Here is a 16419-nt window from a genome sequence, read left to right on the forward strand (position 1 = left end):
CTGCAAGCAGTGGGGTGGGGACGGCGACCTCCAGCACGCTCCCCCTCTGGTGAGGACACAAGTTAGACCCTAATTTTAGACCCACATCAGCTCTTTGCTTACAGGGCAGGACAGACGGTGCCTGCAGCACTGCCACCCGCAGGCACCTCCCCAGCTGACCTACGCAGGGGGAGCAGGAGAGGTGAGGCTGCCCCGGTACCCGTGGGGCTAACAGCTGAGAGCGTCCCCTGTGCTGGGACTGCAGCAAGGCACAGCACTCCTGGCCCTCAGTCCTGCTGACACCTGGAAGGGTTTTTGGTTCCCAGCAAGGGGCTCTGCTTCCAGGGCAGACAGCCTGGGCAGATGAAGGGCGCAGCTGGGTGAGCCACAGGTCTCGAGGAGGATAAAGGAACTCTGCTCCTTCGGTGCTGCCAGCTGGGGGTGAGGCTGTTTCACAGCTATGGGGTGTCAAGGTCTTCCTGGGTCCAAATCTCTGAGAAGCAGGTCAGGGAAATGAGACAATCTTTTGATTTTATTTTTTTTTTAAAATTTGGTGAAAATGAGCCAGGGTTTTGGAGCTCGGATTGGAGCTCGGATTAAGCTTTCTTGGAAGTGAAAACTAAAACCCTACAGGACCCAACAGAGACCCCAGCCTTTGCTGTGGATTTTTCAGCCAGAGCTAAGTGCTTACAGCTCAAGCCCTCTCTTGCAAGCACTGCAAGCCAGGGGCCTCATCCAGCACCCAAACCAAGCAGAGGCCGGGGTGCCGGGGGGCTTTCTGGGGGCCCTAGCAGTGCTGCATGGCTGGTTTGAGCAAGGTGGGCTTCTGTTAAACACGGGGACTCTGGCACTGGGTAGGATGAGGCTTGCTTGTACAAACATGTGTGCAAATGAGTGTTTTCTCTCCATTTTTTACCTGTCCTCCCGGTTGCGATCCAGCGAGTAGAACTGCTTCCTGAGCCACCTGAAAGGAGAGGCACGGGGTCAGGCCCTGCCGGGCCGCAGATGCCGTAGGAGGGCAGGTCAATGGGATGGAGCCCCTCATACAGCAGCACCAGGTCACCGCGGCCCCTGGGGGAAGGAGACCTCATCGCCCAGCCCGGCTGCTGCGGACACCTCTGGCCACACGCTGCTGTACAGGTCTGAGCCCAGCACGGCGCTCCAGGGTGGGAGCAGCACCGCAAGGGATGGAGAAGGGAAAATAACACAAGCACGGGACAGGGACAAGCTCCCCACCTCTCAATCTGCAGCGGGGTGGCAGCTCTTAGGGTATCTGCCACCAGCCAGTTCAGCCCCTTGATCCACATGTTGACCTCCTCCTCGGATGTGGCTGCGGAAAGAAGGAAGAGGAGAAATGGGAGGAAGGGACACAGAGGCTGGTCACCAGCCCCTCTTGGGGCTACCCCCGATGTCCTGAATGCCTTCCTTCTTCCTTCACCCCCTCCCAACAGCTCCCACCCCTGCAGACGCTCTGGTGTGCTCCTGTCCCTGCCCAGCTCCTGCTCCCCCGGGGATGTTTGTGGCTAGAGCTGGGTGTCACCTCTGTCCCCAAGGAGCAAAGCCCAGGCTGGGCTGGGTGCCAGGGGCCAGCAGCTCCTGGGGAAGGTGTGCCAGCTCCTCCTCAGCCACCCCGGCTCCCCCTGCAGCCTCCCCGAGGGCAGGGGGCTGGCTCTGTCCCTGCAGGCTGCAGCACAAGGCAGATGTGCCATGGACATCAGGGGTCAGCACGCCTGCCTGCGTCTGCGCTTGCCTACAGGGGTGTGAATGAGACCCACGGGATGCCTGGGAAGTCTGCGAAGGGGCTGCCCACCCTGCTCGGGGCTGTGAGCGCTGTACCTTGCAGGCTGAGGGTCTTCAGCCTGAACTCTGTGCCGTAGAGGACAACGAAGCAGTGGGACTGGTCTGGTCGGAAACACGGATCCTCCTGGTACCGGTCAAAATCACGCGAATTCTTTCCCGGCCGAATCTCTTTGATTTCACGAATGTCCACTACGAGACAAAGGGGGAAAGGAGTTCAGTGAAGAGCTGAAATCCCCAAGGTGAGGCTCTGCGGATCCTAAATGCCACACCAGAGTAGAAGGAAGGGCATGGACTGTGCAGCTGGACCGCCACGGCTGGTTCCCCAGAAAGCCTCCCCAGCCTGCCCTGTCCCCATTTGTCCCCGTGTCCCCAGGGAGGCTTCGATATTTCACCCAGTCGCGAGGAGCAGAGGGCAGAGTTCTGGTTCCTGCAGGTTCCTTCACCCGACAGCTTCACACCTCACTCCTTCTTCCTCTGCTCAACCTACGCCTGTGAACTGCAAGGTGTTTTTGCCTTTAAGAGGGTAATTTTGTTTTCTTTTTCAACGAGAGCCTTTCTGCTGGGGTGAAACCTCTGGGGGCTCAGCCTTCTGCCCAGCTCAGCGACACCCTGCTTGCAGCCTCTGCGTCTTACAAACAGCATGGCTTCAAGCTCCACTCCTATCCAAATTCAAGTTTGATATTGAAACCTGAGTGGGTTCCTGGTTTAAACAACTCTAGGACTCCTCTTCTTCCCTTTTTCCCTTTCCCCCTAAATTATGGCTGCAGTTTCTGGCACCTTCCCCTGCCCCGACAGCTCTCCCATCTCTTGAGAGGTGATCTCCTGTCCTGCTCCAAAGTGGTACCAGGACCCCTGGACCTGCCCTCATCTGCGTGAGTCCCACGGGCTTTATTTTAACAATTCCAGCTTCTCTTTGAGTCCAAGGCTGCCGCAGAGGGGGCAGCACCAGCAGTGACCCGGGGACAGCGCTGTCCTTTGGATATTCCCAAGGCTGCAGGGCTGGTGTCGCAGCTCAGCAGCCGTCCCCTGGAGCTCCCCCAAGGTGACGCTTGGGCAGCAGTGCGACAAGGAGCGTGGCAGGGAGGTGGGAACCAGGCTGGGCACAGCTACGGCTTCCCCAGCGCTCAAGGAGGAGGAGAGCAGCAGCTAATTTGCCCTGGTCACCGTGGCCAAGGAAAGCTGCGGCGGGGTAGAGCGCGCCAGGATCTTAAACGCGGGACGAGCCGAAGGAGCTGGAGGGATGCTGAGGAGAGAGTGCCTCAGCCTCCTCCCCAGAGGAAATTCTGGGAAAGGACGCTCATTACCATCAAACAAAGAGAACACAGCAGCAGCAACAACAAAAAACCCCAAACCCAAGAATCTTTGCTTCCTGGAAAAAGAGTTTCTTAAATGCTCGGGGGAATCAAGTAACAACAGCTCTGAGTCACGTTTCCAAAGCAGACGATGCTTCAGAGCAGTGTGGGATGGCGATTACTGCAAACCTGGCGTGTAATTCATCCCAATTAAACTCCACTTAGGGCAGTCACTGTGGATCGACTCGCCTTTCATTGCAATTTGCTGTAGTTTAGAGCTAGACAGAAACGTGAGCTGCTCAGCAGCCGCAGCAGAGGCCGGCAGCGCTGCACCAGCTCGCGGGGGAAGGGGCCCGCTCCCAGCAAACAGGACAGCAAGTTGGGAGATGTGGCCTGGTATGGGGAGACCTGTCCCAAACCTTGCACAAGGAGCCTGGGAACCTCTTGAAACCACTGCTGTTGGAAGCAGTCAGAGCGGCAGCCTCGGGTGCTTGCTCTAAAACCATTTTGTGCTGGCTTGTGCGCTCTACACGTGCACCAAAACATGTCTAAAGAAGAGAATCCCACTGAAACCATGTCAAGGGGGCTTTCACCCCAGGACAGGCCACACCACGCAGCACGGCGGTGTGCATCCAGGCACGATCACAGCCCCCTCGTTTCCTGATACAAACCCCATTTGGCCACTGCAACCAAGGACAAGTGCGCAGAGAGACCCAGCTCCCTGGGCTGTGAAGGGCAGCTGAGCAAGCTCCCGAAAACGAGCAGGGCTGTGCCTTTCTAAGCATTACCTGCCCTTTACAGACCGGCTGTCTGGAGGCTCAGACATTAGCCTGCCCTGTCGTAATCCATCCACGTGCTCACAGCCTTGGCGGCATGACATGTTTTTATCGCTAGCATAAAAAATGCATCACAGCTGCGGTCTTTGCATCCATCACACACACAGCAAAGGCTATTCCTGTCGGAGGACTTGACAAAAGCAGTGGGAAAGAGCTGGTTTTCATGGTAGGCGGTACCAACCAGCATGTGCTGTCTCAGCAGCCTCCTTCCAAGGGCCTAACCCTGCACCACGGTGCTCTGACTCTGCCCCATGTCTGCCTCTCACTGCAAAGTTCCTGCGGGGATGTGAAGGTCGTGAGCTATCCTTACAAACCGCATCCCCCAAAATCCATGCCAGTGAGAGCCCCCAGAGCAAACGGGGCAGCCAACGAAGGCGCAGGGGTGCGGGCTGCCCCCGGGGTGCTCCGCCGCGAGCACCAAGCACGCAGAGGAGCAGGTAAAGAGCTCCAGCCCACGCGTGCCTGCAGCTGCTTGCTCATCTCTCTCATCCTCCCCAACATGCCCGCGTGCGCCGGGGAGAAGGCGGTTCGGGGTTTGGTTTCTGCAGCTCGCACCTTGCCGCGCAGCAGCACCATCACCCCCCTCCAGCCCCACCGCCTCAAGTGACTCAAACGCCTTCACAGAATCACAGAATCACAGAATTTCTAGGTTGGAAAAGACCTCAAGATCATCAAGTCCAACCTCTACCTAACGCTAACAATCCCCACTACCCGCACCCTGCAAGGAAATGACTTCAGCAGGAGGCACAGCGACCACGGATGCCACCATCCCAGATCCGCGAGGTGTCTCCACGCCAGCTGTGCCCCTTCAAGCCCCCGGCACCAGCCTGGGACCAGCAGCCAGCTGGCAGTGGGGAGGGGAGGAAAAGCTGCCCCAGCTCTGCTTCAGTGGAGGGTGTAAGCCTACAAGCCACGTCTCACAGCTCCTCTTTCCCTCTGCTTGCACCGAAACCCTGTCCCACACACCCCAATGCCACACTCCCAGCCCTCCCCACCAGCGCCAAGGCCTGGCACCCTATTCCAGACACCAAACCAACCCCAGCCCATAAATATTTCCAGCTCTGCTTGCGAGGGCCACAAGTAAAACTCCGGAAGGCAAACACAAAAGCCAGAGCCTGCTGCCACCTCCCTCCATGATCTTGTGAGCTTGGGCCATCCACTTTTCTTTTTATTGCCCCAAAGCTTGCCTCAACCACAACTGCTGTGGCAGGTGCCACCAAGAAGGAGGTGGCTTCCTTGATGGCCACCATGCTCTCCCCTCCTGGGCTTCCCTCAAGGACAGACAGACGGGGAAGCTCAAGGTCCCACCGCACAGTGTGGCTGTGCTGGGAATGCTGCCTAGGGGAAGAGCATCTGCCACATGTGCCAGGGCGGAGGAACAAGTGCCAGATAACCCTGGATAAACCCGTCAAAGAAAGGCAACCCGTTACCGGGGTGAACCACACCTCATTGCCCCACTGGTCTGCCCCAGAGCACACTGTGGGATGGAGCAACTGCTGCAGAAAGCAGGCGCTGGTCTTTGTCCCATGTGGATGGCAGCAGGACAAGGGAGAGAAAGCCTCGACCTCCACGTGCCTTTTCAGAAAGGACACAGTTGCGTTTCTGGGCCAGCAGCCTTCCCTTCCACAGGAGCAGGTCATACCAGAAGGAAAAGCTGGCCCCAGACCTGCCCCCTGCAGCACTTAGGAAAAAAAAATCCCCTCTGGTTAGTGAAAGCCAGATCCAGCCTTCAGCTGTTCACAACTGGAACTTCACCCAAGCCTCACTTATAACCAGTGATGGACTGGGCATTGTAAGGCGTGAGGATAAGGACACCCTGCAACGGGCTCCAAGGGTTGCAAAATCTCCACCTCCGGAGGGTTTTTGGAAAGATGTCAGACTGATTAAAAAAAAATATATAAAAAAAATAGGATTTAAGCCAGATTACCTTCCAGGATGGATTTGTCAGGGACCCACCCACCCCCTTGGCAAGCATGTCTGGGTGCAGCGTGGCTGCGTGGGGACCAACACGCAGGGAGAGCCCCCACGCTCACGCTCACTGCAGCCTGACCTCGGCTGGCACGGGCTGATCCTGTCCTGGGGCGGTGGAGAAGCCTTTGGGTTTCCTCCTCCAGTAAAAAGCCAGCAAGAAATGTCTTCATGCTTTTTGGCAGCGTACCTTGCCCTGAACACAATGATTATTTCTGGCCTTCCCATCACTCGCAGGAGGGCGGTCCGGCACGCAGGGAAAGTGAGAAGTGAGGAAAACGGAAAAAAAAAAAAAAACAAAACCCGACTTGTAAGTGTGTGTGGGGGCAGAAATCAGAGAAATCTATTGTGTAACAGCACGGGGAATAAAGCGGTGGTATTTCCCTCCGAATAATTCGATAGGAGCCCACTGAACATGCTGCTTGGGCTGGTGCTGGCTGCTGCAGAGGTTTGCAGCAGGAGGCTGGGCTGCCCTCGCCCTGCCTGGGCTGCTCCTGGTGCGCTGTCTGCAACCGAATGCCATGCGGGGAGATGCAAAAATCCCACCGGGCTTCAGAGGAACGGTCAAGCGAGCACTAAGTGCTTTGCTGGAGCGGGGCCAGAGCCTCCAGCACCTCGTGGTCTGGAGCCAGGCGCCGTGCCCCGCAGCAGCCAGCGAGCCCCCTTGGTCTGCGAGGCTCCACGTGAGCCCGTCCCGTGTCCATGCGTAGATCCATCTGCCAAAAAGCAGCCACCTCAGGTGCTGGGGGTTGCACGATGCTGAAATCTTCCTGATGGCATCTGCTGTGCCGCATCCAACGGGGATGATGCAGGCATCTTGCAGACAGCAATGATCTGAGCTTGAACCTGAGCCGCAGTCGATATTAAGGCGGCTTTTACAAAACCGTGCTGCGCCCCTGGTGAACACCAGAAGCGGGCTACAATACCTAACATCCCACCCAAAAGAAAGCAGGAACCTCGCTGCAGTAGAAACCTATCTCAGAGGGAAGAGCCACGCATCTCTCACCAGTACAGGTTTTCACAGTAACAGCTCAGCCTTAGCTCCACGAGCTTTCCTTAACAGACAAGACGAAACCATGCAGTGCAACGGTGAATTAGCAGTGTCTGCGCACGGAGGCGCAGCGCCGGGTTTCTGCACCCTCCTCCTGGCCACGCCACGCTGCCATCAGCGCTTCCGTGCATCAGCTCTCAGGTTTCTGGAGGAACACGATCCCACAGCATTAGCAGATGGCTGCTCCAGCCAGAGAAACAATAAACCAGCTGGGGCCTCGAATCCGACCTGATAGCTCCTTTGCGGGGCTGAGGCATCCACGGAGACCAAAAGAAACACCGGCACAGCAGAGCCCTATGCCCCAGCAAGTCCCTGCTCCCTTCTGTGAACCAAAAATGGATGTGCTGCCATTTTAGTGAGGTACCCGAAAACTCTGCAAAAAGCTCTCTCACTGCCACTACTGCCCCAGGGAGGGACATGGCAGCCCTGCTGCTTGGGGGCCTGTTGGGTCCCAGAGCTCTTGCTTCTGCAACGCACATGCAGGAACCTCTCCGGTCTCAGGAGAAGGTGAGGTTAAGCTATTTTCCCCTCCAGACTTGGCTCGGTTGTGCCTCAGATTGCTCCAGCAAGTCGGTACATCTCACCCGCTACCCGCAGCAGCAACCTGCAGCGTTTGCTCTGAAGCAGTTGCTGCGATGGCTCTGCTGCAGAGGCAGCCGCATCCACAGAGCGCTTTGGCAGGGAGGATGCTCAGAACAAACAGCTCGGATGGGACAAGGGAGTTCCCAGTCCGCCTGGATGGCCGGGAATAGCCCAAACCCGGGGCCCAGATCCTGGCTGACCGCTGCTGGAGGGATGGGGCAGAGCGCTTCGTGGGACCCACCCCCCCCCAGCAGCAGCCCCCGCAGCAGCGCAGGCAGCACGTGGGGGCCAGCAGCTGCTCTGCGGGCACTGGGGCTTCCTGCCCTCGCCTCGAGCTGCCGCTGCCTCGGCTGCACCTCGGCATCACGTGTGCTGCGGCTTCTGAGCTCCGGTTGCTCCCCCACCCTGTGCCCCCCCCAAAAAAAAAATCCTTATCGTGGGCAGAGGAAGTGACAAGGAGATGCGCAGGGGCTTGGAGATGCTTCATAGAATGGCTCGGGTTGGAAGGGACCTTAGAGATCACCCAGTTCCAAGCCCCTGCCACACGCAGGGACGCCACCCACTAGGTGAGGCTGGCCAAGGCCCCATCCAGCCTGGCCTTGAGCACCTCCAGGGGTGGGGCACCCACAGCTTCTCTGGGCAGCCTGTGCCAGTGCCTCACCACCCTTACAGTGAAAAATTTCCTCTTAACGTTTAGTCTAAATCTATCCCCGTTTAGCTTAAGACCATTCCCCCTTGAACTATCATTATCTACCCACGTAAAGAGTCCTCCAGCCTTTCCATAAGCCCCCTTTAAGTATTGAAAGGCTGCAGTGAGGTTTCCCCAGAGTCTTCTCTTCCCCAACTCTCTCTCAGCCTCCACAGCTCTGCAGCCACGCGGTCTGGAGCAAGACATGAGGAACTGCCCGCCTGTCCTCCCTCCTGGCTGCTGTGAGCTGGAGCAGGGAGGCAAAGGTGATCTCAGGGCATCACCCTGTCCCTACAGAGCAGCTCCCACCTCTCCCAGGCAGCCCCTGCCTCGCTGCTCCACCAGCTCTGGCCTCACGCAGGCGACCTTCAAGATCTCACAAACATCCTCCTGCTGCTAGCAGCAGAGCTGGCTGGGGGCTGACAACGGCCTATCCTGCATCATCAGCACATCTCTCCAGATTACTCTCAGCTGCAAGAAGGCATGTGTTAAAAAAAAAAAAAAAAAAAAAACAAAAAAAACACACAACCAAAGCTGGTCCGCCAAGTGAGCAAAGCAGGATGCTGCTATCTCGCGATCTCTGCCCACAGCCCAGCAGAGCGGGGATGTAAAGGCTGGCAGTTTCCACCGTGCCTGTCTCAGCCTCCGAGGGCCGGCTTCACGCTCGGGAGCTGCCTCCCTGCCCCGCGGACCAGGCCACGTCCCCAGCACCGCCATACGGCCGAGCAGGGCACCAGCTCTCACGCCAGGTAGCGTCCGCTTCTGGTGGGGTGCTCCAGCTCCTTCCTCAGCCTCTGCTGCAGTCCCCTGGGTGGCACCCATGGGGACAGGCCACAGGAACCCCTCAGCCCCCAGCACCTCCCACTGTGCCACGCACATGGCAGCAGCGGGCCCATCCCTGAGCCGGGGCGGCCAAGAAACCACAGCAGCAAGCAAAGCAGGGGAGCGGACATGGCACACCAGCCCTGAGACATAGCCACTTGTTTCTGCCACAGCACAAGCCCCTGACGAAGCACCAGGAGCCCACAGATCTGCAGGCAGCAGTTCCCCAAATCCTTCTGTGCCTCATGAGCCTCTGGGACCTTGAGGTGGAGACATCCGCTCCCGCCCATGGGGAGGAGGCAGCCGGATGGCATCCCCTGCTCCGGGGCTGCTCCTGGGCCCCCTCTTGTTCTCCACAGAAATTATGTCCAGGGAAGCTGGGGGTGTTGTGCCAGGATCGTGCTGAAGCCAAAGCTGGGTGTCCATGGTGCTGGCCAGGCCTGCTCCCCAGCACACGCAAGCCCAGCACCATGAAGGCCGCCAGACTTCTTGCACCCGCACCATGCAGGACATGGGAGCGCGTCCATCCCAAACAGCAACACCAGCCGGGCTGAGCCCCGGGTTTTTCCTGCCTGGACACTGCTTTAAAGAAACGCGTCCCTTCTCCTGATAAATGACAGCCGGCGGCAGCCCTCAGTCACCGGCCTGCTCTGTTTGAGAGGCAGAAGCTTCCACTGACTCACATGGAAAGAGGAAGCTCCACAGTGGTGCTGCTGGGTGGCTGGCGGGGCCGGGACAGCTCCACGAGCCACCCCAAGGTGACCTTCCCCTGCCTGGCATTGAGGACTGCGTCCCCTCAGCCCTGCCCCAGCTAGGAGCGTAATGGCCTTACAGAAAGGCAATAAAAGGGTGGGAGGATGGGGGAGGCTGAAGAGCTCCTCCAGCCTCCCTGCAGAGGGGACGTGCAGTGGTAACCAGATCCGAAAGGTACCGCAGAGGACGCGGACGGATCGATGGAGGGGAGGCACCTGACACGGCACCATGTCTGCGAGGCAAGGGGCCAGGCGGCATCTCCACGTCCCTCCTGGAGCTTAAAGTGATGCTTTAAGACACCCCCACGCCTCCCCCCCACTGCCAGCACAGCCCTCAGCACCATACACGAGGGGAACAGGCCCAGCTGGGAGCCATGGCGGAGCTGGGTGCTCGCTGCAGCTCTCCAGGGGGTTTTGTGTTCTTGGCTCTTGTGCCAAGAGCGTCACAGCTCACCACAAGGCACATGGAGACAAGAGTGACCACAGGCTGTCCCCAGGATGGGGACTCCTCACCCAGAGATGAGGATTGGAAACCGAAGGCTTGTCACACTCCCAGCAAATGCCAGCGCTGCTCAGACGCCGTGACTCACTTGTCATCCATCCCACCCCTCGACGCAATCGAGTTTCCGTGACAATAACTTCACAGCACAGATGACTGCTACCCGGAACACTACATGAGCACCAACGAGGTGGCTTATTCCTGTCGCTGCAACTGCTTGAGCTCCTCAGTGCCGGGGTAAAATTGGGAAGGAGAGAATTATATAAAGATCCTGCCTGGTGCTGAGTCACTTGTGGTGACTGGAGCAGCCCGGCACCTGGGCACAGCACCAGGCAGACACGTCCCAGGACGGGCGCTACCTTCAGCTCACATGGAAGAAGCAGGAGCTCTTGGTGCTGGTCTTCACAGCCTCACAGCCAGACTCTGCTACTGCTTGTGTTTTTTTAAACGCCACCTGTGAGGTATTTGGTTCCCAGCACCAGAGACCTGCTGCTCATGCACTGATCTGCGCCAGGGTTAACAGCAAATCCTTTTTTTTTTTTTTTTTCCCCTCAGAAAGAGTAAACTTTCTGAGGCTTCACTGCGAGCTGAGTTGTGTCCCAGCCACAGGAGGACGAAGGAAGCCTTCCTCACCAGCCTGGCCCTACTGATGAGCTGCTCATGGGCTACCTGCCGTGGCCTGACTCAGCCCAGGTCTTTCTGAGGCTTGCCCTCAGCTCCTGCAGAGAAAGGCCATGTCGTCAGGCAGCACCTGAGCACTTGGCAAACAAACCCGGCCCCGTGCCTCTCCGGCAGCTGGAAGGCAGATCCGTGGGGTGCAGGCAGGGCGCGGAGGGGTGAAAGTCCCCTTGGACACCCTGTGCCCACCCCAGGACCTGGCCTGGGACCCGCACACCAGCTGTGAGAGCCATGATGATCGACAGAGCAGACCCTGCAGCCAGAGAGCGGAGGAAGAGGAGGGAAATAGAGCAGCAGGCACGCAGCAAAGCGACCAAATAACCTGCGCCATCTTTATGACGCTCTGCAGATGCAGCGGCAGCGTGACCCCACAGACAGGGCCAGGAGGAGGAGGAGGACAACGCAGGCACAGGCGGGAGGGATGTCTTTTAATCACCACGTTACCCGGCACTTCTTGGAGCGAGTAAACAGGAAAAAGCCTCTCGAGCAGCTGCTCTACCCAGCGTCCCCGCGGGGAGCAGCCCGCCTTGATGTCTCTCCAGCACGCGCGCGCTCATGGAGGCGTCTCGGGGACAAGGAACACAGAGAAACCGCTCGTCCTGGCACACAGGCCCGACCTGCCCGCATCACTTCATCCAAAACCAGCCCAGGCGACCACTGCCCTGGGCTGGCAGAGTCACAAAAGGAGTCAAAAAGGTCTGCAAACCAGGCGGCACATTCCTGTCCCACGCAGGGGGCGGCAGCCAGGGCCCACTGTGGAGAAGATGCTTGCCAGGAAGGCGAGCGACCTTGGTTTCAAGCCCTGGCTGGTGTGGTCCCAGCACTGATAGATCCTTACAGGGTTTGGGGAAAAGAAATGGGAATTTTGCAACACGCCTTGGGGTGAGGCAGGGGACTTGTGGCAGGGACACGACCAGGCGCCGGGTGCTGCGGCAGCCCAGGGGCACGGCAGCCAGGTGAGCCTGGTGGCAGAAGACAGCGTGGCAGCACCACATGCTTCACACCTGAGGATGCAAAATGATACCACGGAGAGCACGGCAGCCTGCAGCAACCCAGGAGTGGGGATTTCATATGTCAAGACAAAAAAAAAAGTCACGCTCAAGAAAGTAAATGCCTTTGCAACAGGGGTGGGGGAGAAAAATAGCCCAACAGGCACAGTTCTGACTTCTCTGCCACAGCGCTGCCACCCTCCTCATCCTCGAGGCCTGCAGGCAAAGTCAGCTCAGCAAAGCATCCCCTTTGTGGGAGCTCACTTGCCGGATTGCGACCTTTGTCTGGAAAATCTTTAAAACAACAATGCGGGCTGGTTTGCCTGCAGAACGCCAGGCACGCTCCTGGGCACCGCATTAGCAACACGAGAAGGGATTATTGACTGAAACCTCAGAACCACAAGTTTTTGTAAATAGAAGGTACGAGCTGCAGAGGAAAGCAAGAGGAAGGTCCATTTTCGAGTCTGGATGGTTTTACGTGGCTTTCCAGCCAGCTAAACCCAGAATGCACAGCTCCAAATGGAGCTGAAAAGCCACCCGACCACACACTCAGCACGAAAAGCAATTTAAAATCCCAGTTTTGGTGAGACTTCAGAGTGCAAGCTGTCAGCTTCGTAAAGCTCTGCTGGCTCCTCCAAGACTTCACGTTGCCAGCTTCCATGAGATGCTCCATCCCTCGGCCTTTTGCTGTTTAGGGGCAGAAATGACTTCACCCCAGAAGCCCTGTTTCACGCTGCAGGCTGAGTTGTGCCCACCCCTGCCCCCTGCAATGCCGGCAGGGGCTGCAGCTCCATCACAGCTGGGAGAGGGCCCCACACCACCTTGGCGTGGCTTGGGGCTGCACTGAGGTGCCTGGAGATGGGCAGTGCCAGGAAAGGAGGGATAAAAAGCAAAGCCAGCTGAGCGAAGGCTGCCCTGTAGAAGTGCCACCCCACCCTGCAGCCTTAGGAAGGGCAGAAAATTTTCAGAAACCGAAGTTTCTAATCTGAATCAGCATCAAAAATCTCTCTCAAAAAGAAAAAAAGAAAAAAAAAAAAAAAAAAGGCTGTTTCCCCCGACAAGCAGCTCTTGGTGCAACACAAAAATCCTCAAAGCACAAAACTTAAGCACTAAAACCATTTGGAGGAAAGAAACTTTCTCCAGCACTGCCAAGCCTCCTTGGGAGCGGCTGCTGTCACCGTGCCCCCTTCCTGATGGCTCTGGGCAGGGGGACACCTCGGCGGCAGAAGACGAGCAGAGGAGAGCTGAGAGCACACCAAAGCCGTCCCTGCGCGTGGCAGGGCTTCATGGCTGCACAGAGGATGTGCGAGATGTTAGGGCGATCCCATACGTGACACCAGGAAGAGAGAGCCACCACCAAACACGGAAACGAGCCGCCCAGCCGCTCCAGTACGAGCTTGCTCGAACGGCTGCAGGTTTCCGTGAGCATCCAGCTTTCAGATACCAAATAATTTTCTCCATACAGCCGCAGGTACCTGTCAAATGCAGAAACCTTTCTGCAGTACCTGCTGCCTTCATCCTGCTCCAGGCACACGTTGTGCCAGTTTCTCTCTCGGAGCATCCTTCCACCACCAGCTCTCCGAATTTGTCAGGCCAAGGGGAAGGGATGCAGGTGGGAGGGGGATAACTTTTCCAAAGCACTTTAAGGGCTTACATTTTCATTTCACTGATTTCCACCGCCCTTAAACCTGAGAGCACACCAGAGAAAAAAAAAAAAAAAAAAAGAAAAAAAACACCCTTCCCCACTGATTTCACCCATTTCCTTCTATTATGCAATAAGGTTTAGCCAATGGTTTAAATTCCTGGCCACGCATTCTTTCCTGCGATTGAAGCCCTGCATGTCCCCACCAGGGGCCGTGAGCTCCTCCTGCACCACGTGCACCCTCCCATAGCCCCCCACCTCGCGCCAGCTCTCGCCCAGGAAGGGGCACACAGCACGCAGCACACCCAGCCCCGTCCCCGCTGGTGGCAGCGCTGCTGGCTCCTTTGACCCCGAGAACACCCGGAGGAGATGCCCAGCGCTGGTGCTTGCAGCGATCTGAGTGGGGTCCCGCTCTGGGCACGGACACACGGATGTGCTCGAGCTCCAGCAGCCTCATCGCTACTGTCCACCAGCCACTGCAGCCCTTCAGGGCAGGACACCAGGAGAAGGTTCAGCTACAGGGTGCGTGCTTGCACTCGCAGGGCTCCTGCTGTGCTCACAGCACCGTAGGAGCATTCACACGGTGGCAGCTCAGGGCAAAAAAAGCTCCCTGAGAAGCTGGTGGCTCGTCCATGGCACCTCCTCTCCCGCTCCGCATCTTCACAGCAGTGACACGCTCACGGCTGCGCTCAACACAGGAAGCCAAATCCGGCCCATGGATGACTCCGAGGGGATGCGTCCCTGTTCTGTGTCCCCATCGCAGTGCAGCAGTGTCACTTCGGTCACCTCCCAGGGGACACAGCAGCCCCGGAGCTCTGCAGGAGAACGTCTCAGCTGAGGAGGAGCAGTGCCTGCGCTCCCAGGGCCACAAAAACCAGACGAAGGCTGCACCTTGGCTACGACCCGGTGGCCAAACCTGCGCTGCCACACGCACCGCCTGGGGACGGGGACTTCAGCACCGACTCCCGCTGAGACTGCGGGCGAGCCTTTTCTCCTCCCCCTGCAATCTGCCAGATAGGCAGGAGGCCGCCCGCCTGCTCCCCCGGGCCTGGGGGCCGGCGATGGGTATTGCCGGCAGCCGCAGGCCGGCGGGGTGCTCGCAGCGCCCCGATTAGATAACGGGGCCGAGAGAACGCTTTGCCAGCACTGATAGGAGCGGCCACCCCGCGCTGCAGACCAGGAGGCTCAGGAAAAGAGCAGCAAAGGTCACCGGCCGTGCTGGATGAGTGTGAGGCTCACGGGCAGGGCACGTTAACAGCCACTTAGGAAACCCTGCAGCGGAGCTGCTCCTGGAGATGGGAGCTGATGGCACCAAGAGCACGAGGGGCTCCTCTGAAAGGCACTGTTCAGATGCAGCTCCTCTGGATGCTTCTCACCGTGCTCAGCACCCCACTGCCTGCCCTCGGAGCGGGCTGGCCTCATCGCTGCTCCTTAAAGATGGGAGTATTGGGGTCCCCAGCCTGGCTGCCGCTCACCCTCCCAAAGCTGCACAGAACCTCCCCAGCACGTCTGCGTTAGTGGGTTTAAAACCCATAAAAACCCAACACATTGCACGGGGCCGCCTGGCAAAGGAAGGAGCCAGACAGACGGACACCACAAGTCCACAGCAGGAGCACAGAGCACAGGTCTCAGCACACCAACCTGGGCTTCCCCACACAGGGCCCACTCCAGAGCCTGCTGATTCCCCAAAGCCACTCCTGCTTGAATCCCAAAGGCTCCAAACCCCAAAGCTAATCTGGATGGCTTAATTTTTTTTTCTTTTGCTGTGCCTTGGTGGGTTAACGAACGAGGCACATAGCTCCCAAGGACGAGGTGAGCGTGAGCTGCCCTTCAGTCGCTTTGTAGTATTTGTATTTTACTGCTCCTGCCTTTTCTTTTGCACTGGCCTGGGCTTGGCGTGATGGCTTCCCTCCACCTCCACGGGACTGAGCTCATTTCACTGAAAGCAAGAATGCATCCAGGGTTTTCTCGAGGTGTTTTTTTTTTCCCCCCCTCTCTCTCCCGTATAAAACAAACATCTGCTCCAAATTTTCAGCTCGCTCTCTGAGCAAGCTCTCTGAATTTTCTGACGTGTTTCAAGGAAAACAGATCAATTAGAAACCGGCCTCTAACCCCCCAGTACGTGAAGTTCTGAAGGCAGGACCCTTTTACATTAAAAAAGAATTACATAACGCAGGAAGTTTAAAAAAAATGCATAGAAGACAAAGGACTCAAGGGATTAGCTCTACTTTGCTTTGGATGATTAGCAAAAAGAAGAGAAAATGAGTAGAGCTCTTCCCACCGTAACAGCCAAACCCTCTGCAGAGGTGATTAGCACGAAAGCAATGCGCTGATAACTCGAGCTGACTGAAACCACTTTGGATAAAAACAAATACGAATTGAAAAATGACAACTTTTTTTTTTTTTTTTTTTTTTGCAGGAACCGGGATTGCTTTTCGCCCATCGTTTTGGTTTCAAAACCGCCCGGGAGATGGAAGTCATGGCTTTATAAAGCAAGCTGCTCCCCCAAGGTCTCCCCCTCCTCCTGCTCCATCAGCAGCTCCTGGCCATGCAGGCGGCGGGGCACGGATGGGACAGGAGAGGTTTTTCATCCCCGTGCCCAGCTTGGGGATGCCAGTCCCCGGGGGGACACGTGCCGACGGCCGGCGCTGCCCAGCGCACAGGGTGGCTCTTTATGCAGCACACACAAAGCGCTACACAAGGGTCACGGAGCGAGCGCGGAGGGGGCTGTGCCACCAGCGAGGGTCCCCCCCGGCCCTGGCAGCGTGGCCAGCAGGCAGGAAGAAGGTGACGTGGGTGAGTCTGGTGGGGACAACGCGGGCACCCGCTCGTCTGCGCCTC

At 57.7% G+C, this 16419-nt stretch overlaps 1 protein-coding gene across 3 annotated transcripts in view; it reads right to left on the bottom strand.

Annotated features, from left to right (window-relative positions):
• Positions 1-16419, bottom strand: part of PLCG1 (phospholipase C gamma 1) — a 38772-nt gene that overhangs the window by 19404 nt on the left and 2949 nt on the right. For all 3 annotated transcript variants that reach the window (XM_084538350.1, XM_084538349.1, XM_084538348.1), the window contains exons 2-4: positions 1816-1968; positions 1216-1309; positions 896-943 (exon numbers count right to left, since the gene is read on the bottom strand). In XM_084538350.1, coding sequence (XP_084394476.1) covers positions 896-943; positions 1216-1309; positions 1816-1968 — 295 coding nt within the window. The remainder of the gene's footprint in view (positions 1-895; positions 944-1215; positions 1310-1815; positions 1969-16419) is intronic.

This window comes from Aythya ferina, assembly GCF_964211825.1.
Source record: "Aythya ferina genome assembly, chromosome: 16".
NCBI classification, from domain to species: Eukaryota; Metazoa; Chordata; class Aves; order Anseriformes; family Anatidae; genus Aythya; species Aythya ferina.